Here is a 21,177-nt window from a genome sequence, read left to right as displayed (position 1 = left end):
AATTAGACACTCCATGCTACCACGTATTCACAAAATCACTGCTCCGCGTTGAACACTGAGATCTTTCAGACTGCAAACCAGGCAAAAAACCATGAGAATGACAGAGGTAAAACTGATCCTGATTCAATAGGAGCTGGATGCAGTGACCTTCCAAGATTCCTTTTATATCTATCATTTTAAAATGGGAGTTGTTTTTCAGCCCTTCAAAGGAAACAGTGAAACATAAGCTAGAACTTAGAAGATTATTCACTTCTTTGTCCATTTGTTATGTTGCATACCTTACTGTGGATTTGTATCCACTGAGCATAATGTTATGCATTTCCTCATTGACCTTTAACATTTTATTTAATACATGTTCTGTTAAATTTCAAAAACATATTCTTTTTTCCTAGAAAATGGACTGACTGTCTTCAGGGTTGGAAAACCGTAGCAGCAGATGTGTCAAATTCGTTTCTCTGGCCGGGAGGCTGACCTGTGATACTGAGCATCACTGTGGGTTTGTGATTAAACCTACAATGTGTCAATCCACTTACGAATGGCCACTCAAGAAACAAATGTGTCTTAATCCTGGGGTCTCAGGGGGCTGGACTGCTTTCCTGGGTTCGGCTTGTTGTGAAGCAAAGTTTAAAAGTAATTAAGTATCTTTAACTATGTCTCAGTTGTGACAAACATACAATTTCAAATCTGTACATTCGCTCTTTTTGATGCTTGGAAACTTTACTGGATTTCATGCTCAGCAATGTGCTTCCCCCCCCCACATGGGCTATGTAAAACATGCCACATTAAAGAATCAATCACTCAAGCTCCCGAGAACTTAATTTTCCTCATTCTTATGGTATCCAGCAGTGAAATGAGAAAGCTGAGATATGCAAATACCTCAACATCTTCTCTTTCAAACATCTTCTCTTTCAAAGTACACTAGGATCCTCTCAGGGGCTTTCTTGATTGTGTGGCCACTACAGATGAACCCTTGCATATTTCTAATTAAGGAGGACTGCAGTTACTTTACAAACCATTTTGCAAAGTCATAATCCGTATCAAACTTGAAGATTAGTTCAGTATCTTAGAACTTCATCATCACGGCATTTTCCACTAAATATATAGTCACAGTTTTTAAAGCATCAAAATTATGTAAATAATGTAAAAGTTGTGCAATGTAAAAGTTATGTTAGATTAGTTAAGAACTTTCAGTATAAAATGGTATTTCCTATTACTCAGCAATAGGATAAATACACTAAAATAAACAGGAAAATTCTATTTATGTTTTATCTAATCTAGTAAAGACCTGTTACTACAGTTAAAAAGCATCTGCAATGTAAAGAAATTGGGCCAGCAGACAATCTGAATATATAGCAATTTACAATAATTTTTTTTAATATTTTTTTTTAGTTTCAGGACAGAGTACGCTCCAATATTTGTCACTTCTTTTGCATGTTAAAGGGTCTAGTAAGCTGCTGTTCAGGTGAGGGATAATAGTGACTGCCATTGTCACTTTCGTCTCTCTCTAAATCTCAAAATCCATCACTAGGTCAGGGAAATCCTCCTCTAATGTCTATGTCCTTCCTTGGGAATAATTCAGAGAACGGCACCTGAGACTGGCTGTTTGAGAAATAGATCAATAAGGGATTTGTTTATGAAATGTTGATTAAATTTAGCTTTTCATGATGGCTTTGCTTATGTAGTAAGGAAGCGTGGCTGATTTAAAGGACTGAAATCGCTATTAGAAGCAGCAGATTACATTCCCAAGGTAAGCATGCACACTGATGAAACTGCTTACTGCAGAACTGCTAAGGACTAATTTGCATGTTAGAAAAGAGATTTGCAGGAGCACACTGCAGAATTTAATGTCAATGAAGCTTTTTTGTAAAGCAAAAAAGTAGATATTTATATGATGCTAAATTCTGTTCTGGGATATTCTTATTCAAAGCGTTTTCTCCCTGAAAATAATGACTAGAGAAGTGAATATGGTGGGCCAGTAAGAAAGTGTGAAATAGGTAAAATGAAAGAGAAGAGAGGGAAGCTGGTTTTCCACTCACTACAATTCCGTGAAAGGATAATAATGCCTTCATTTTCTTGCATCCCTAAAGATTTTAATGTATAGTAATTAATATGACTAGGTTTTAGATCATAATGTTTGAAAACTCAGTTGTTTATCATAGTAGTCACATATAAAAATCTGAGATAATAACAGTAAACTATTTGTGATGATACAGTAAAAAAAATGTGGTAAAAATCTAAACTACCTCTAAAGCAAGCATTTATCTATATTACCTTTCAAACTCACTATCCACATATGATAGTGTAAGAATGAGCATTGGACGATTAAAATAAAAGTAGCGTAAGAATTTGTGACAACGTATCAGTTTAAGAAAAATGTATGTGACTACAGAATAGGAAATGGTAGTGATAAAATTTAGGAAAACCTGTCCGAAATACTGTTTGAAAAACCTCCATAATAAATGCATTAAGGTGAGTTCTGTACCCACTGAGTTTAACGGGACTTTTTCTGCTGCTCCCAGTGTCGAGGTTTTGTCACACAAATGCTGTAATGAGGTAACCACAGTCCTCAAGCCTGGAGCAGTTAGTGTGTCACATGCTGCATCAGCATTTCTGTGTCTTAGACTCAAGAATGTCAAAACTCCCCACAATTTGCTTTGACACTAATGGAATCTGAAAATATTCTTGTGCTACGTATCCTGACTGATTGACAAGGGAAACAACCTGGTGCAGCAGTCACCTGAGCCTGACATTCGGATTTAGGATTTTGGGACTACAGAGCAGTAAACGCTTCCAATTTCTATGCCACTTCATGCTTCCAGTGCCTCAGTAAGATGGAATCTCCAGTCCTACCCCAAATTGCAGCTTCTCTTTCCCAACAAGTCCTATGCACGGCTGCCATGGCTCCTTCAGCAAAACACAAAGAACCCCACAGTGCTTCCAGTTACAACAGAGAGTACGCAGAGCCAGAGGAATCTGTTTATTTGCAAAAATTCAAAAAATTTACCTGAAGAGCAGGGGAATGTAAAGGATACAAGGATCCCCAACCTCAGGCTGCGTACTCTGGGTGGGTGTGGATTTTTGGACATGTCCTGTTTTACCACACTTCTCATCTTCTTTAACCTCTAGTACATCTGCAAATCAGTATGTCTGGATAGCACAAAGTCAAAGATGGTGGGTTTTTTCCTCTTGAAACTAAATAAGACTCAAAGAGCAAATATAAATATGAAAAAATTGGTGCCTAAGTAGAAATACTGGTACTGGGACTCCTAATTTGAACTAACTGATTTAGAGATGACTCTGCTGGAGGAATGACTTCCCGTGAGATGAACGCATTCACATTTGTCTGGTGCTGAGTGATTGGAAGTGGTTGGACACAGCTTTATTTTGTGTCATTATTTGTGAGCTCTGTGGACTCCAGCCTGGCTCTGTGGAGGTTATAGGTTTAATCAGGATGGAATTTTGTGTGCTAGCATTAGCAGGGCTTTCAGAGAACCTGTAAGCAGACATAAAGCAGCTTAATTCAACCTGGCTTACTTTCAGTTTCCACACTTTCAAACACAATTTATGCTTGGAGTATGTCAGTGGAAACCCTGTTACTGTTTTTAGGCCCCTGATGAATCTAACCTAATGTTTACTATATCTTAGAATCTTTTTATGTGACATCTCAGAGTCGATCCTTGCTCTTAAGCATTTAAAGACTGACCAGCAATGTTGGACTACATTAAGGACTATTCATGGAAGAACACATCTTAATCTCCAATCTTTATCTTTCTGGTTTGTAGAATGTTGTATACTGCTGTATTATTTTTTGCATCATGTGTCATTCATGTCTGATGACTGCTAGAAACATGTGTTTCCTCTCCTATTTCCTTTATGGGAATAGTTTTATTTTCATTGATTAATAAGGAAAGTCAGGTAAGTCTGGCAGTAATGTGGTAGCTGTATCATCCTGCTTCTTGTTTGCAGTGTGCTTGACTACAGAATGGAAGTACTTTCTTTAAGACTGATTCTTTCCATGGCATTTGACTTCACTTATCAGTGGTACAGCCACTCGTTTGTCACGTTTGTGGCTCAGACATCTCTATGCTCTACTTTCATGTGTGCAGGGATATTGTTAGTGCAGTGGATAACAGCCATTTTATAATTCTATCTAAATGGTCCTGTCAAGAGCAGATCACACTTGTAAACACAATTCATGGCCAGAGAGTTGGCAGTCTCACTGATGTCACGATATAACTGAAAAAACTAAGAACAGTGGCAAAAAAGGAGAGCAGAAGTTAATTACTCCAGTGTTGGAAAGATTGTGCACTAGAATGGACTGTATTAGTTATGTACTCTACAACATTTTCAGTTTTTTAACAATGAGATGAACAAACCAGACATGATCAGTCACTAATGTTTCTATTTAGGTGTTTATATACTACCTGCTATATGAGTAAGGAGACTTTACTACATTAATCTTAGCTTTCTTGCTATAGAACCTACTCTTTTCTCTCCCGCACATAATTCTCAGGTGTCAGACACACTAAGATATGCACTGGTCATAGGCCAGTGGATGCTTCCTAGCCTGGTTTTCAGGATGTCACCTGTGCATGGATCTGTTTATCCATCTTGATACAATATGGTTTGAGTCTTTGGTTCAAAATCTATTGTAACAGTGGTGGACGTTTCAAACACAATTGTCTAAATATTTTCAGAGTAGGTGGTTAGGCTTCGGAGAAAGATCTAAATTAATGCTTCCTCTAACAGAAAAATGTGTTGAACATTCTCTTAGCAGCAGCTGCCTGGTCATTCAGCACACTGAAGCACCCACAGTGCCCTTTCTTGTCTGGTGGGAATGTCATGGGAGAGAGGAAACTGAAAATACTGTTAGTGGTTTTGGGGGAAGCAAGGTTATAAAAGATTTATCTTTAGGAAAAAAATAAAAATTGCTTGTTACTTCTGCTAGTTGTGAAATGACTCGATTATTTTTTAAATCAGTCTTCCTCCATTACCCAAGGTAAGACAAACGACCATGAAGGTAGGAGTGATTGAGACCCATCACTCCCATACAATTGTTCCCAGCGTGGTAGTGCAAGACACCAGTGAGGACCCTGGACCAACAGACAAAGGGGAAAACAGGTATGTCAAATTTACTATTTTGTGTCTTTGGGGTTTTTTTTCTTTGATCATTTGCATAGAATTAACTAAGCACAGATGCTTGTCATCATCTGATTTTCTTCACCCTGTATAAATAAATTACATTTTAAAGATTGTAATATATTGATTATTGTAAATATTTAGGGTATTAAAATCTGTGCTCTTTCAATTTCCTTAGATAACTTAGCCCATTACTATAATGGTGAGAAACAGTCTGTGAAAACTGAGATTAAATGGCTTTTTCTATATCAGCAGATATCATATAACTGTGTTGTTTTGCTGTTCCCCAGGCAACAGTACCTACCCGGTGCATTTGCATGCTACAATATTAACAACAATAGTAATAAAGATGAGTAAGTATCTTTGCCATTTCAGAAAATGAGAGTACTGCAATATTGCTTGTTTAAGCAGCAATGAAGAATGATATCTATCTAACCACTTCTTTATAAACAGTTTTGTCATTCAAGTAATCCCCAAAGAGACAGCACATACATTTAACTTCATGTACATCAATTATGATGATCATTCTCGATACTAAAGTTACTGGTATTATATCTATTAGTTTAAAACTCGATACTAAAGTTACTGGTATTATATCTATTAGTTTAAAATAAAAGTAGTTCTATGTGAATACAATAAGCAAAAGAGTTTTTGAAGGCCAAACACCTAAGTATATTATCCTTACTGAATTCAGATGATCCTAATAACTAAATGTGGAAGCAAGTGTTACATGCATCCCATGGGTCTATCATATTTTTCTTTTCCTTAGAGAGGAGAAAAAAAAGAAAAAAGAAAAGAAGAGGTAAGACAAAGAGTAGTAATACTATTATTTCTAAGATATTCAATTTCTTTCCAAATATGTTTTAACTTAGTCTGTAACAACTGAAAATTTAAACCTATTTCTTAGCAAGTCAGAAAAAAAAAAGGATGGAGAAACACAAAAGAACAAGGAAAAAAAAGAGAAAAACAAAAAAAAAGATAAGTCCAAGAAGAACAAAAATAAAGAAGAGTAAGTATTTTTCATTTACATCCTGCTATATTAGTCTAATAAAACTGCTTTTGATGTAAAACTGAATCCATTCATGGACATCCTGTAAACAAGGTACTTATACTCTAGTGAATGAGTGTACAGATCCTGCTGCTCTCCCTTGACTAGAGTAGTTTTGATTTAACTACATATGTGGACAACAGAAATACGCATGCATGGAACTGATCTCAAAAAATTAATCAAGAAAAATCTCCTTTGGTTTCTGATTATCCAATATTTTTTGCATAACAACCTGCAGCAAAAGATGTGCCAGCGTAAAGCAGTCTCTCCCACACATAAGGACACCTACAACCAAGTAAACTCTTCTATGATCTAAAAGTTCTTGCTTTACCTTTTGCTTGGTAAATCCATAATTTTCTAGACAAGGAAAAGTAACTTAAAATAGTGCAGTACAAACTTGTGTGGTATAATTTCACATTCTTTGGTTTCTTTATGTATAACATGCCAATGTTTCATCTTTCTTAGCGCTAGACTTTTCTCAGTGAGAAAGGCTTGATTTATCTCACTTACTGAAACATTAGTCATCACATAATATTTTTATTTTTTAAAACATGATCAAATCATTTATCAGACAAGACAGTTCACTGGGTAGGAAACTAATTTCAAAAGGTTGAAATTACATGGGCCACTATAAACTGAAGTGGGACTGCCAAGCTGCTGCTCAGCAAAATTTAGATTCTAAAGTTTGCGTCCTGACTCACAACGAGTAGGCATCTTCATGTTCTCCATGCATTCAAGCAAGGAAGCTTATAAAGACCGTTTATTTTACACTAACAATTTCTGGAATGCTTCATTCTTCAACAATTGTTATGTGTATTTTAAGTCTCTCATTAAATCTCATTTTTTCCCCTGCCTATCACTTAGGAAGAAGAAAGATACTTTCGTTATTGATCCAGCGGGAAATATGTATTACAACTGGTTGTTTTGCATCACAATGCCTGTCATGTACAACTGGACCATGATTATTGCTAGGTGATATACTCCTTTAATGACTGTATAAAACTTCTGGCAAATCATAATATCCCTAAATAGATAAAAAAAAAAATATTTCATTCATCACTGATTTCATGCAAGTATTTAATTTTCTTTTGGTGGTAATTTACTTTTGTCTTTTCCTATTCAGAGCCTGTTTTGATGAGCTTCAGCACTACTACATAGCAGTATGGTTTATTATTGATTACGTTTCTGATGCCATCTATGTTGCTGACATGTTTGTACGAACAAGAACAGGTAAGTATACTCAATGATTAATTCTTCTCCTTCATATATTTGCCTCAGGTGGTTTAAAATATTCTGAATATTAATGCTGTTATTATCTGGATACCCATGATGAGGTACAATAGTGAAAAAGACATTGAGATTCTGAAAGACTGTAGTCTGTGACCTGTAAAAATAGGAGAAAATGATGTATTACTCAAAGAATACATAAAGCCTGAGGAAAGCTAGGCATGAGGTAACCTAGACACAGGCTGTTCTGCCTGCAGATGACTCAGTAAGACAAAATAAACATGCAATATGGCCAAGTGAAGACCAGCGGTTCTGCAACATTAGCACCTAAATCTGGATTTTGTATTAAAGGAGATGCAAATATTCCCTTGATTTTCAAGACCATCAAGCAGGCAAGACATCTAACTAACTTCAGCTGAAACTGCTTCTTTTAAAATCTTATCCTACATCCAGAGCTACTGAGTAGATACACTCAACAGGGAACTGAAACACCCATGTTCAAATTCCTCCCCTCATTAACCACCCTTCCTACAGTCTGTGGAGTTTTGGTGTGGTTTTTTTTTTTTCAGATGTTCACCACAGTGGAAAAGTGGAGGGAAAGAATCAGAGCTAGAAATGTTTAATTTTCAAATCTGTATAGTTTAGCTCAAGCTGAACTATATAGCACTAAGTTGAATATTTGGAAATAAGAAATTGCTTATTAAAAAGTAAGAGAAGTTATGTACCATCTGGAATTTGCACCCAAAATATTTTTCAAAGGAGATTTGGATTGACATTAAACATGACACAGATGATGTTGTAACATTTTTCGTTATTTACAATTTGATTTTAGGTTACCTGGAACAAGGTCTCCTGGTGAAAGAAGAACAAAAGCTTCAAGAGAAATACAAGTCATCTTTGCAATTCAAGTTAGATCTTCTGTCAATCATACCAACTGATCTCTTATACTTTAAGCTAGGACTGAATTACCCAGAACTAAGAATAAACAGACTACTCAGAGTAGCTCGGATGTTTGAATTCTTCCAGCGAACAGAAACGAGGACAAACTACCCAAATATCTTCAGGATCTCTAACCTTGTCATGTACATCGTAATTATTATTCACTGGAACGCCTGTGTGTACTACTCGATCTCAAAAGCCATTGGATTTGGGGCTGACACATGGGTCTACCCCAACACTTCTGATCCTGAATTTGCCCGTCTGACTAGAAAGTATGTCTACAGTCTCTACTGGTCAACACTGACACTGACCACTATCGGTGAAACACCCCCTCCTGTAAGAGATTCTGAGTATTTCTTTGTGGTTGTTGACTTCTTGGTTGGAGTGTTGATTTTTGCTACCATTGTTGGTAACGTGGGCTCTATGATCTCCAACATGAATGCTGCCAGGGCAGAGTTTCAAGCAAGGATTGATGCTATCAAGCAGTATATGCACTTTCGGAATGTGAGTAAAGACATGGAAAAAAGAGTTATAAAGTGGTTTGACTACCTCTGGACAAACAAAAAGGCTGTGGATGAAAGGGAAGTCTTGAAGTATCTGCCAGATAAACTAAGAGCAGAGATTGCAATCAATGTTCACCTGGAAACACTAAAAAAAGTTCGGATTTTTGCAGACTGTGAAGCTGGTCTGTTGGTTGAACTGGTTTTGAAACTCCAGCCGCAAGTATACAGTCCTGGAGATTATATTTGCAGAAAAGGAGATATTGGACGAGAGATGTACATTATCAAAGAAGGCAAGCTGGCAGTAGTCGCTGATGATGGAATTACCCAATTTGTGGTCCTAAGTGATGGCAGCTATTTTGGAGAAATCAGTATCCTTAATATCAAAGGTAGCAAAGCCGGCAATCGAAGAACAGCCAACATTAGAAGTATCGGATACTCAGACTTGTTTTGCCTGTCTAAAGATGATCTCATGGAGGCTTTAACAGAGTATCCAGATGCAAAGGCAATGCTGGAAGAAAAAGGCAAGCAAATCCTAATGAAAGATGGGTTGCTGGACATTGATGTTGCAAATTTAGGAACTGATCCTAAAGATCTGGAAGAGAAGATCACCCACATGGAAGGAGCGATGGGCAGATTACAAACAAAGTTTGCCAGGTTGTTGGCTGAGTATGAAGCTGCACAACAGAAACTGAAAAAAAGACTTACACAAATAGAGAAAATATTAAAGCCAGTTATAGAGCAAGAGTTTTCAGACTTAGAAGAAGCAGATCCATCCACAGATAAACCTGGACCATCAAAAGTGGAATAAAACAATGGAGGTTGCCAATAAGACTTAGGGTCAAATCCTGCATGGAACCGAATGCATTAATTTCTAATTTTTGTAGGACCTGACTACTAATTATGAAAAATTACTTGTTGAGTTGACGTCACTAATTTCCTACAAGCAGCACTGGCAGGTTTCAGGAAGACAAAGAAGAATCAAGAGTGAGGATGGAAGATAACACCTTGGTCTCGCACAAACAGGTGGTATTATCTGCCAATGCGTTATGTACTCTTTATGTAACACTGCTCTACAGCAAATGCATTCAATCTATATACAGTCATACACCAGCAAACACTGAAAGTTTTGCTGACTATTAAAACAATGTATTGGTGTCTACTTACGGAAATAAGGAAAGGTTTTTTAAATATTGTACTTTTGAAGTCAATATGGACAAGATCCATGATATTAAATTTGTGTATAAACAAACACATTTTAATATGTATTGATTAAGATAAGATTAATTAAGTATGAGAGATTATATAAAGAATTAGGTATACCTACAATGCAAATGTGAGTACTGAAGACTGTAACATTTGGAAAATATTACTACTTCATTGGATTCACCTTGGCTGATTTCTTGAAATGTAAGTGGGCAGTTTTAAATGGTCCTTTTTTCAGGATATTAGATGCAAAGGTTGGGAGAGGGAAGAATATACAACGTTTTTGCAAGCATTGGTATGACAAATGTGGATGGCTCAAAATCTAGCTGTTCTTTCCACAAGCAAACGAGAAATAATATTGAAGACTGTTCTGTTCCATATAATCATATGGCTGCTAAGCATGGATTATCGAGTTTTTTAAGATCTGTGCTTAGAAATTTTTATGTCCCTAATGTAACAGTTGTGGATGCTGGCAGACTGCAAGAAGCAGACATGACAGAAAGAGGCAAAACTCTCTCCAGACTGTCTTCTGTAGCTGCTGTTAGGGAAAGAATACAGCAACTAAATAGGTTCTTTTTTTAATTGGTATTTCTTTCTTCTGTTCACAACTACTACTAAGATAGTAGAATCAACTGTTTCTTACGTCAGATGTTTTCAACTGCTTTGAGAAGCATTATTTCTTGTATTTTTCCCTAATTTATGTCTTCTTCCACTGGCAAAAATTGGTTTTATTAGTTGTGGTCTCAGCAGGGTATTTTCAGTAGACTTTGATCACAGCTACTTAACATTGGAAAAATTTGATGACAAGGAGTGAAGAAAAGGATTGCAAGGAGAGAATGGATAATTCTGTATTTAGAGCAATTCAATTATTCTGGGCAACTGGACTGCCACTGTTAAAATATTACATATGTAAATGCTACTCTCACTTGATAATATCGCTATACTTTAATTCTTCTCTTTAATAGATGGAGATATTATAAATTGCATCTTTTGTAAAGTGCATTCATTTCTGGTTGTTTTATTTTTTGTAATGTTGATAGGTTTACAGAATGCCAGGGATCTATAAATAACTCCTGATTTCAGTGCAAGGATTAAATAGTAATTGATGTAATTAATTAGCTTTAATCAAATTAATGAAATACAATTCCCTTAAAGTAATGCTTAGGATATATATGGAACAACAAGGATAAATATAAATATGAAGTGGCTGTTCATTCACTACTGATCCTGTGCTTTGAATGCCAAACAGTGTAATTTGCTGGTGAGGGGAAGGAGTATGCCATCATTTCATTACAGACTATCTGTGCACATAGGAACAAGCGTTATTCTGGCATGGAACTATATTGTAAATGTTGGAATTTGCAATCAGCATTCTTTCAATTCAGGACTTGAATATAATTTGCAATCTGCAAGGCAGCAGCACCCTGTAGGGCTGTGTTATGTTCCACTAGGCACTTAGTAAGCACTTCTCTCCTTTGCTGAAGAGTTTAGGACTTTGTATTAGAGAAATGTGTGATAGTATAATGAATTTGAATTAATAAAGGCTGAGATATACTGTTCACATTTTTTCTTTTATCGATCCTTCAGTCTATGACACAAGCTGTAGTCACTAGCTGCCTTTCTTGGAAATAAATATTCTTTGATTTAAAACACTTAAAAATAAAACAGAAAAACAGAATTGATCTCCAGCAGTTTACTTAATATTTTCAGACTCTTATTGATTGGAAATCTTGTATTATTTATCTTTTATAAGCATGTATTTCCTGAAAAATAACCCCAAACACTAAATGCAGAGTTTCTTCCTGACACAAAACAAACCATAACTGCTACAAGGAAATGTCAATGAAATTTAAACTATTTCAGCTTGCACTTATTTGTCAGTACTTTTCAGGAGGCACACTGGCTCCTCAATATATGTTTCCATGCAGCATAGAAGCTTTTGGATGTACTTCAGTAAAGTTTTGAAACACGTTTTGTGGCCAGTTTTAACTATCCCATTGCGAGGAGCAGCTGTGAAGAAAACATGTGCAAGAGCCTGGCGCTGGAGGAACGGCTGCGAGGTTTGCTCAGGAGAAAAGGAGGCCAAGGGGTGTCCCCATGGCTCTCCTCAGCTCCCTGAGGGGGAGTTCTAGCAAGGTGGGGGTTGGCCTCTTCTCCCATGTAACAAGTGACAGGACAAGAGGAACTGGCCTCAAGCTGTATCATGGGAGGTTTAGATGGGATATCAGAAAAAATATCTTGACCCTGGGGGGTACTCCTGAGACATGCAGGTGCGGCACTGAGGGACACGCCAAGTGGGGGGCTGGGCACCGCTCCGTTGGCTGTTGGACCCGATGATCTCAAAGGTCTTTTCCAGCCTAAATGACTTCGTGACAGGCAGAACGGCAGGCAAAAAGAAATTAAAACATCAAATATTAGCGACCACAGCCTCGGTATTAGGCAAACGCCTTTCTGCCTCCTGCAGGCCCACCCGTCCTCAAGGCATGGCGAGCCCCGGCGGCCGCGTGCGCCCCGATGCACGCTGGGTGCTGGAGTCCCCCAGCCGCCACTTCCGCCCCGGCCGCGCGGGGGGTGCTGGGAGCTGTAGTCGCGCTGCCGGGGGAGCTCGCAGGTGTCCCCGCCGCCTCCACCGCCGCTTCCGGACGGAGGGGCCGGGCCGGGCCGGGCCGGGCGGGAGAGCTCGCCTCGGGGCGGCCGCCGCCGGTGGGGTGAGGAGGGGTCGGTCTTCCTCCGCCGTCCTTTGCTCACTGGCGGGGAGAAATGGAGGCGCCCTGGCGCCAGGGCGGCCGGGGCCGCGGCCGCGCCAGGCCCGGGGATGGGCTCGCCGCTCGCGCTGGGGCGGCTGCCCGGCCCCCGGCCCCGCGGGCCCGCGGCGTTGCCTGTGTTGCGGCCGGCGAGACCAGCGGCGAGGGAGCCAGCGGTGAGTCTCCAGTCCTCCGCGCTACCCCTGCCCGGCCGGGGGCTGCGAGGCCCCGGGCTGAGGAGCCGGCTGTGGGCCGGAGCCCAGCCGCGGCGTGGGGAGCCCCTACAGGTGCCCGGGTCGGGGCTGACCCCGGCGGCGTGGGGAAGGCAGGCGGGCGGGGGGAGGCCGCCCCCTCCTCACCGCGCAGCCCGGCGGTGGCCGGCCGGTACGTTCTGGAGGAACCGCGGAGTCCTCGGGGAAGTTGCTGGGGGCTCGGGGGCTGTGTCCTCCCCAGGGTGCACAATCTGTGCCTTTCGAGGCACTGGATTTGCTCTCAGAGTAAAGCATGAAGTAATGGACGAAGCAGCTGTTTTTCAGTACGGTTGGAAGGTTCAGGGGAGCGCTGCCTGCTAGGAGCTCATAACTGCTGTTATGTTCTGGCCAGCGTGCCACAATGCCCCGGTCTGGGAAAGGTAAGGGCTTTCCAATGCACCGAGTTGCTATGAGTGTAAGTTGATATTTACGAAATATTTCGGAGGTAGAGAAACGCCAAATACTGAGCTCTTTTAAGTGGCAGCATGTTTTTTTAAGGAAAGCCCTAAAACTCAGCTTGACGGAACCCCAGCAAATATATTGGCTGCAATAGTCTCATATGGAAAACTAGCAGGTACTTAAGACCTGTGATGCGCTGAAGACCTTTATATTGGCATGGTATGTTATGTTAGAGGCACTTTGGTTTATTAAGAACTCTGTTAAGCTATACAGTTTTTTTTCTCCATGTGAGAATCTTCCTTTATTTAGTGTGCATCAGCTTTAGAAAAACCCAAGGTTTATATTAAAATACTCTGTCACTTTTAAGCTTGCCACTTTTGCAATAAGGATTTGTTGGATGGACGGAGATCGATAAAAGTCATAACTTAAAAAATACCAAATGTTAGGAGAGGTAGCTGTGGATCATTAGCAAATTATAACAATTGACCTTGTCAAGAATTGCCTGTTTTGTTGGGTTTTTTCCTTCCTTATACTATGAAAGTTGTGTTTGTGTACGATGTGTGTGGGGGGGTTTAAAACATCCTTCTTATAAAGTAGCATTATAGACGCGTATATTCTAGTATGTTTGGTTCGATTTGTCAGCAGTAACTGACAGATAATAATCCTGCTCTGAAGTTTATGAATAATACAATTTTATGTTTTCTTGAGTGGTATTGAAAAAGTAGCAATGTACTGCCCTTAAAAACATGAAATCAGCAAGCAAGAAAAGGACAGCTGAAATATGTAGAACTGAACGTGGTGCTATGATTAGCTATTATGGTATTAATCATTGTTAATCTGTTATCTTAATAGAATTATCTTCACAGAAGAAATTTGATGAAATTAAGAAGGCTAATCAGGCTGCAGCAAAAAAGCTAGTTGAAGACCAGTTTAGCTCCTCATCTGAAGATGATGATGAAGATGCTGAAGTAAAACAAGGAAAGATTTTGGCCAAAACGTTTACCATTTACACCAGTCAAACTGGTAAATTTTTTTTTGTTTATTGACTTCTGTTTCTCTATGAAAGCATAAACAATGCTGTAATATTGGCTGTGTGATAGAATTTTTCCATACTTGGAGGGTAAAGCACTTTATTCTGACTTGTATTAAAAATATTTGTTCCCAGCAATGTGTGCTGGCAATACTTCTTGCCGTTTTATAGAGAGTCAGTGGTGTATTTTTGAAACAGCCTTAAGTACTTTTAATAATGTGGTTTTGTAATAATATATGACTGGCTTCTCTTCAGAGGAAAAAAAACCCAAACTTTTACAGCAGTCTCAACATGTACAGAATAGCATATCAAACATTACTGATTGCTTTAAAAATCTTTATATGTTAAAGATGGAGATGCAAGTGAACTGGAACGTACAAGACAGTACATGAATGAAGCTTTTCAGTCAGGGGCTATGACGTGTCTGATCTGCATTGCTTCAGTTAAAAGGAACCAAGCTGTAAGTATTTTATAGTAGTTTTTTAGAATAAAGCAAATATAACTATCTGAATAACTTGTGTTTAGTTATACTACTAAGGTAATTCTTGGGACTCATAGTTCTAAAATGATGTGTACTAAATGCAACATTTGGCATCTTTGGATTTTTTCAAACGCTTGAAGAAATAAGTGCTTATATATACATACCTTGTAATCAGAATATTATTTTTTTACCTATGTTTGTTATCATAATGTAAATTAGTTATTTTTAAGTTTTAGAGTCTAGCAGATGAAAAAATGAAGTGCTTGAAGGCCAGTGCTTGCAATGGTGTATGCAGTAAGCTATGTTGTGGCAAACACGAACACCAAAGCAAGAAATACTTGGAAGTTAGGAAGTACTATTGTCAGATTTATAGCAGGGAAGCTAAAATAAACTTAGCAGCTCCAAATGCTGATCAAGTGAAAGAGAAGGGTGGCATGTCTTAGAAGATTGTCTTATTTTATATAGGTACACTTTTTGTGGGAGAGATTTCAGGACAAATCTTTTTTGCTTTTATTGTTATCTATCAACTTCCCTTTGACATTGACAGGCCCAGCCCTGTTTCTGTAATGGTTACTTGAATCAAATACGTGTTTGCAACTGTATGCTTAACACTAAAAAAAAAAAAGTGCAGAAAATTGTCAGCTTCTGATGCTGAGTGTATCTGGACTACAAGTATCCAATGAAACTGTAATTATTAACTTTCTTTTAGAAAGAAATGTAATGTTTTACATGTATTCTTAACATTTAATCTGGTTTTTTTCAGGCCTTGACATATGTGCTTGGATTAATTTTAAAGCGCTTTATCTCTTGATAGAGTTAATCTCACCTCAGAAGAAGTGAGATTATTTGGCAACTTGGAAGTCATCTTTTATAACTCAGTGGTTTGTTAGTTATATTGAATCTGTAAAGTTTCAGACAACCGTTTGTTTACTTAATGTCTCCTGTTTAGCTTTAGTTTTGGGAAGTTAGTTACTGTACTTTTAGAAACTTACGTCAATGACTTTGTCCTCTATAAGTTAATGGCAAAATTCTCCTTGTTTTCACAGTATAATTTTATAACAATGTCATAAGTTATTAAAAAATAAATAAATTAAAACTTAAATTTTCTGCTGCTTTTCTCTTACCAAATTGCTGTAGTCATTCTAAACCAACAATTTAAGACATCAATATATGAAAAGTAGCAAAGTCATAGAACTGCATTTCTGTTACTTAAATTGCTTTTCAGCAGTAGGCTGATATTCTAAGCAAAGGATTGTGATTTCACCCCAGAACAGACAAACAGAAGTACTTGGGGACAAGAATATAAAGGTTTAGTGATGGAGACAGGATACTGGCAAAACCAGCTCTCTTAAATGCATTTGCTTTTAATTCTGTTCTATACCTCTCTTGCTCTTTGAACAAAAGACACTAGGTCAAAAGCCACACTTACAATCAAGTATTTTTCTTACTAGTGTTGTGTGTAAATCCTGAAGTTTGAAATGGGGGAAACATCTTTTTAGTACTTCTACTACCAAGATGGCTAGAGACCTGGAGCATGGGACAGGGAGAGAGGTGCAGGGAGAGCTGGGCTTGTTTAGTCTGGCAGAGAGGAGGCTAAGGAGTAAGATTGCAGCCTCTTGTCTAATTGGAGTTGTGAAGATAGCTAAAGCCAAAGTAATCTTTGTGATGACAGGTTGTGTAATAGGGGGGCAGTGGCACAAACTGGGGCTTGCAAGGTGCAAACTGGTACTAGGAAGGTAGTATGACACTTGGAGTAGGTTGCCCAGGATGGTTGTGGAGTCCCCGTCCTTCAGGATTTTCCAACTTTCCTAGGCAAAGCTGTGACTGAACTAAGCTAAGTTGGCAATAGTCCTACTCTGGGCTCAAGCTTGTGCTACATGAACTCCAACAGTCTGTTTAAATCAACATTTCTATGATTATATGAGTATTTTGGGCTCCATAAGCCTTGGCAAAAGCTTCCCACTGGAGCAGGAAAAAAGATTATGGGATCAGTCTGTAACAGTAGAACTACCTGTATTAATCTAACAATAGGTTCTATCTTTGGAAACCCTTTTTAAAATTGAAAAATAGAAAACATGTGTTTCTTTAGGTATTACAGATGTTTATCAATGGAAACAGAAACCTAATATAAAGCAATTGGCACTTATGTCTGCTTTTAGGTCTGGAGCTGTTGTGGATGCTTTTGTATATTTCACCTAGTGTGCATCCAAAAGTGGGCCAAGGACAGCCTTTTCCTTGTGTCTTCTCCTTTGACAGATGATGATTTTGGGAAGAAAGATTATCCCTGGCCATGGTGAGCTCTTCATGGTACATTTACAAAGATACTTTTATTGTGAGACATACATGAACTCGAGTTTAGAAAGAAATGATACTTGTAAACGATGTGCACACCAAAAAAAAAAAAAGTTTAGAAGACTGACTTTTCTATTGCTTTTTTGAATTATTTTTAAGTTTTCATTAACATGATTCAGGAATATTTCACAGTGATATTAAAAATGTGCTGCATCAAATTTGTTTTAACGTTGAGAAGGTAACTTACCTATTGTGTGTCTCAGCTTCTAATATATATTTCTTTAATTTTCTTTAATTAAAAAGGCGTTAAAATATTTGTCACTTAAAATTGGCACTGTGAAATAAATGAAAAGAAAGTCCTGAAATAGCAAGGTTTAGGGATTTAGTATTTCTCTTTTTAAGTCTCTATAGCTCAAGCATTAAAGCCACTCTTGCGGATTTGCATGAGGTTGTATAAAGAAGAAAGTGATATTGTAGCTGCATGAATAATGAAGCTTGCTTTTTCAGTAGGTTTGTGTCTGAAAGTTTGGTCAAGGTTTCTCAGTGCATGTTTGTTCTATGGTTTGTTTGCCCACCTACTTTTGTGTGGAAACCTGTAGTAATATCTGAGAGACAGATTCTCTGTCAAATTTGGTTGAAAGTGCGAGGTGGATTCAAAATCTCTATTAATGTGGGATCTCAGAGACCATGTTTGCTTAGGAAATAAGATTTTATTATTTTATTTAAATATATATAGAGCAAATAATTGTTGACAGGCAGTGTCTCAAGTTGATAATGCCTATTCTATTACAAACTAGTTTTGTCTTTAAGCATAATGCTTATAATGAAAAAACTTTAAGGGTGAATGGTATTTCATTTAACATTTAAGCACATGATAAAACTGTGCAGTCACTACAGAGGAATGGTTTATAGCCTGTAATGTATTATATAGGGGGAAATTGACATTTTATTTGATAAAAACGAGTACGTACGTCTTTCAGAGCCTCTCTTCTTCTCTGAGAAGGAGCTCCTTGACTGTTGCCTTTTCCCAGTGTAGCCAGAAATAGGAATTGCTTTGTTTCTCATTCCTCATGTTGCCTCCCTCATCCATGACTTGCATCTGAAAGCCTTTAAGGTTTGTGGCACCAAGAAGTTCCAGAACTTTGGTACCTATCTACCTTTAGGAATAATGTATTTTTTTAATATCTGCCACTGTCAAGGATAATAAACGTGTGCATCTCATAGTATCTAAGATGCTGAACTGATAGAATCTAAAATCTTTCAGCTAAAATTGTAATTATTATGCATAGTTTTAATAACATTGCTGAGTCTTGTTTTACATAGCTTTTAAACCGCTACTGGTAAAAACCTGTTATTTAATCTTATTTTGATTGGTTCAGTTTAATTAGGTTAACTCTGTTGCGTGCATTCCTTTGGTATTACTTGACATAAAAATTGTTCTGTATGTTTGCTATACTGATTTTTTTTGGGTGTATATTCTTAGAGAAAAAAAGATTGCAGTGATAGCACAATTCCTTATACATACTAATGAATATATTGTAAAATCTGACATATAGCAAGACCTTTATTGTATATTACAATTTTAATTATGTTGTTATTGGTTACAGTGGTTGTAAAAATGTTAGTTGGTAGCCTGGTAACAGTCTTGGGAAACTGAAATGATAAAAACTGCTTTTCTTTTAAAAAAATTATTAAAAAATTGCTTTTCTTGTCACTCCCTTTTTCCCTTGTTATAGTCCAAAATGTAGGTTTGAATACAAACGGTCTGAAACTCCTAGTAGGTATTACTGTTACTGTGGAAAAGTGGAGAATCCAACACTGGACCCATGGCTGGTACCTCACTCCTGTGGTCAGATATGTGAGAGGGAATTCAAACCATCTTGTGGTCATAAATGTTTGCTGCTTTGTCATCCAGGTAAATCCACCGCATCTCTTGGTTGTGTGACCTGTATTTATATAGATGTTGCACAGTTTTACTTAAAAGCTGCTAACTTTAAATAAAGTTCTCAGAGTAAAGGAGATGTAGTCAAGGCTGCACTTGCGGAATGGCCATTAGTGAGGTATTCTTTTTTCCTGTCCTTAGGACCCTGTCCACCTTGCCCAAAGATGGTCACAATAACCTGTCACTGTAAGAAAGCTAAACCGGTGCCCCGAAGGTGCAGTGCCAAGGAGTGGTCATGTCGCCTGCCATGTGGACGAACATTGCTGTGTGGACAACACACTTGTGAGAATTCCTGTCATGCAGGTAGACCTGCCTTCTTAAATTCGGAGAAGTAGTTGTTTTCATTGTTATTGTTAACATATATCATTCTTTTTGCAATTCCTACTCTCAATGTCACTTTGCAATTACATTCAGGAGATTGTCAGCCTTGTCCACGAGTCAGTAAACAACGGTGCATCTGTGGAAGACAGACAGCAGAAAGACTTTGTGCAAGTCCTCAGTGGCAGTGTGATCAGGTATTTTTTAGGTTTTGAAAGTGCAATCAAAAATGTAAGCAGCAGTGTTTGAGAATGGATCTACTTGGTGGCCTAGTTAATTTCTGACAGTTAAAATGTCACTGTTCTGGAATTGTGCTAGCATTAAGCTAGCAGTGAATTTGACCTGTTTACTTGTACTTGTTGCAATTTCAGCTGCTGTCTTCAGAAATAACCATGAAAACACAGCTTAGTAGATAGTTTCATGCTTATTTACTTCTAGTGACTGTGACAGAATGAAGGCTTTATGATTCATTCTTTGAAATATATTTGCAGCTTATTCTTAGGACCAAGGCTATGGATTGACAGACTGTAAGAAGTAAAAATAGTTACAAAAATTCAGTGGTAGGGGGAGTTGCACCAGGACATACTTGATCATTACAATCCCAGTAAGAAAGGCACCCAGTCTTTGTAAAGTGTCAATTAAAATGTGATTTATTTCAACTAACACTATAGAGAAAGGGAGTATAATATAAATAATAGCATGTCCTTTTAGATGCTAGGAACCCTAAGCTGTGCAGTACTGAATGAGCCTCTGATCCATGTGCAGCATGCAGTGCAGACCCCACCTGTAGAAATGGTTACCCCATTTCGGTCATTGAAGCTATTGTAGGATGTTGTGGCAGGAAAGAAACTGTTCATCATTTTACTGTCAAACAGAAAGTATGTTGAAGTGAGAACTTATTGCTGCACTTTTAGATAAAGGCAAGGACATGGAGGTGGCATAATCACTGGTCCTAAGCGGCTGCTGCCTGCAATTTCTTCTGCAACCGTAAATTTATCCTGTGACCAAGGGACATCTGCAGCACAACACAGGCCTGAAGGCTGAGCTGTATTTGCAGCACATCACAAGCCTGGAACTACTCATGTTACTGTTACATGAACCACTAACTCCTCAGTATACAGTGGTCTTCCAATCCTTCCAGATTACTGCAGGAGTGATCAGTTTTATTTGGTGAATCCAGCGAATATAAGATTTGTTAACAAAATCCAGAAAAAGTTAAATGCCATCCAGATGTCTCTCTCCCCTAGTTGTTCCCCTTGGGTTGCTTTGTCTTGGTATGTAGTTATGTCACATTGCGTTCACTTGGTTTCTCTGAGTTTTCCAGGTGTGTGGGAAGTGTTTGCCTTGTGGTAATCACACATGCGAAAAAGTTTGTCATGCTGGTCCCTGTGGAGACTGTCCTCGTTCTGGGAAAAGGTCTTGTCCGTGTGAAAAATCCAGTAAGCTGACTTTTGTTGTTGTTGTTGTTAAATGTGATAACATGGGAAGAAAAAAAAAGTCATCCAGTCTTTGACAGTCGGTAGTTTAGGTTAATTCTGCAGGGCGGAGTCCAGGAAAAGTTCTTACAAGCAGTGAACTGTGACAGCTTATACTAACTTTATGGCTTAATTGTTTCAAACATTTAATTAGTACCAGGGGTTTAATTGGTGATGTGAATAATT

The 21,177-nt window shown here is 38.2% G+C and overlaps 2 protein-coding genes across 3 annotated transcripts in view; both read left to right on the top strand.

The window, feature by feature from the left end:
- The first annotated feature begins 1,536 nt into the window (after positions 1-1,536).
- CNGA1 (cyclic nucleotide gated channel subunit alpha 1) lies at positions 1,537-11,949 on the top strand. Of its 2 annotated transcripts, none has more exons than XM_027779336.2 (8): positions 1,537-1,747; positions 5,000-5,121; positions 5,430-5,492; positions 5,909-5,941; positions 6,047-6,148; positions 7,052-7,159; positions 7,311-7,417; positions 8,247-11,947. In XM_027779336.2, exons 2-8 carry the CDS (start codon positions 5,015-5,017, stop codon positions 9,662-9,664), a joined length of 1,938 nt encoding a protein of 645 aa, XP_027635137.2. In that variant the 5' UTR covers positions 1,537-1,747; positions 5,000-5,014; the 3' UTR covers positions 9,665-11,947. The 2 variants fall into 2 exon arrangements, with proteins under 2 accessions (XP_027635137.2, XP_027635136.2); XM_027779335.2 differs by lacking the exon at positions 1,537-1,747 and adding an exon at positions 1,838-3,915 and having other exon boundaries at positions 8,247-11,949.
- A 695-nt stretch (positions 11,950-12,644) lies between these two features.
- Positions 12,645-21,177, top strand: part of NFXL1 (nuclear transcription factor, X-box binding like 1) — a 48,548-nt gene continuing 40,015 nt past the window's right edge. Inside the window, exons 1-8 of the mRNA XM_055795802.1 lie at positions 12,645-12,979; positions 14,306-14,476; positions 14,834-14,943; positions 17,124-17,257; positions 18,993-19,171; positions 19,340-19,501; positions 19,613-19,713; positions 20,841-20,955. Coding sequence (XP_055651777.1) covers positions 12,820-12,979; positions 14,306-14,476; positions 14,834-14,943; positions 17,124-17,257; positions 18,993-19,171; positions 19,340-19,501; positions 19,613-19,713; positions 20,841-20,955 — 1,132 coding nt within the window. The 5' untranslated portion in view covers positions 12,645-12,819. The remainder of the gene's footprint in view (positions 12,980-14,305; positions 14,477-14,833; positions 14,944-17,123; positions 17,258-18,992; positions 19,172-19,339; positions 19,502-19,612; positions 19,714-20,840; positions 20,956-21,177) is intronic.

This window comes from Falco peregrinus, chromosome 2, assembly GCF_023634155.1.
Source record: "Falco peregrinus isolate bFalPer1 chromosome 2, bFalPer1.pri, whole genome shotgun sequence".
Taxonomy (NCBI): Eukaryota; Metazoa; Chordata; class Aves; order Falconiformes; family Falconidae; genus Falco; species Falco peregrinus.
This window is presented reverse-complemented; position numbering and strand designations above follow the sequence as displayed.

What these genes read in the sequence shown, in the direction of transcription:
- CNGA1 (XM_027779335.2), top strand. Translation starts at nt 3,874, where the DNA reads ATGGGAATAGTTTTATTTTCATTGATTAATAAGGAAAGTCAG. An exon ending in TGATTAATAAGGAAAGTCAG is followed by an intron (nt 3,916 to 4,999) that starts GTAAGTCTGGCA and finishes CCATTACCCAAG; the next exon opens with GTAAGACAAACGACCATGAA. An exon ending in GTTTGTACGAACAAGAACAG is followed by an intron (nt 7,418 to 8,246) that starts GTAAGTATACTC and finishes ATTTGATTTTAG; the next exon opens with GTTACCTGGAACAAGGTCTC.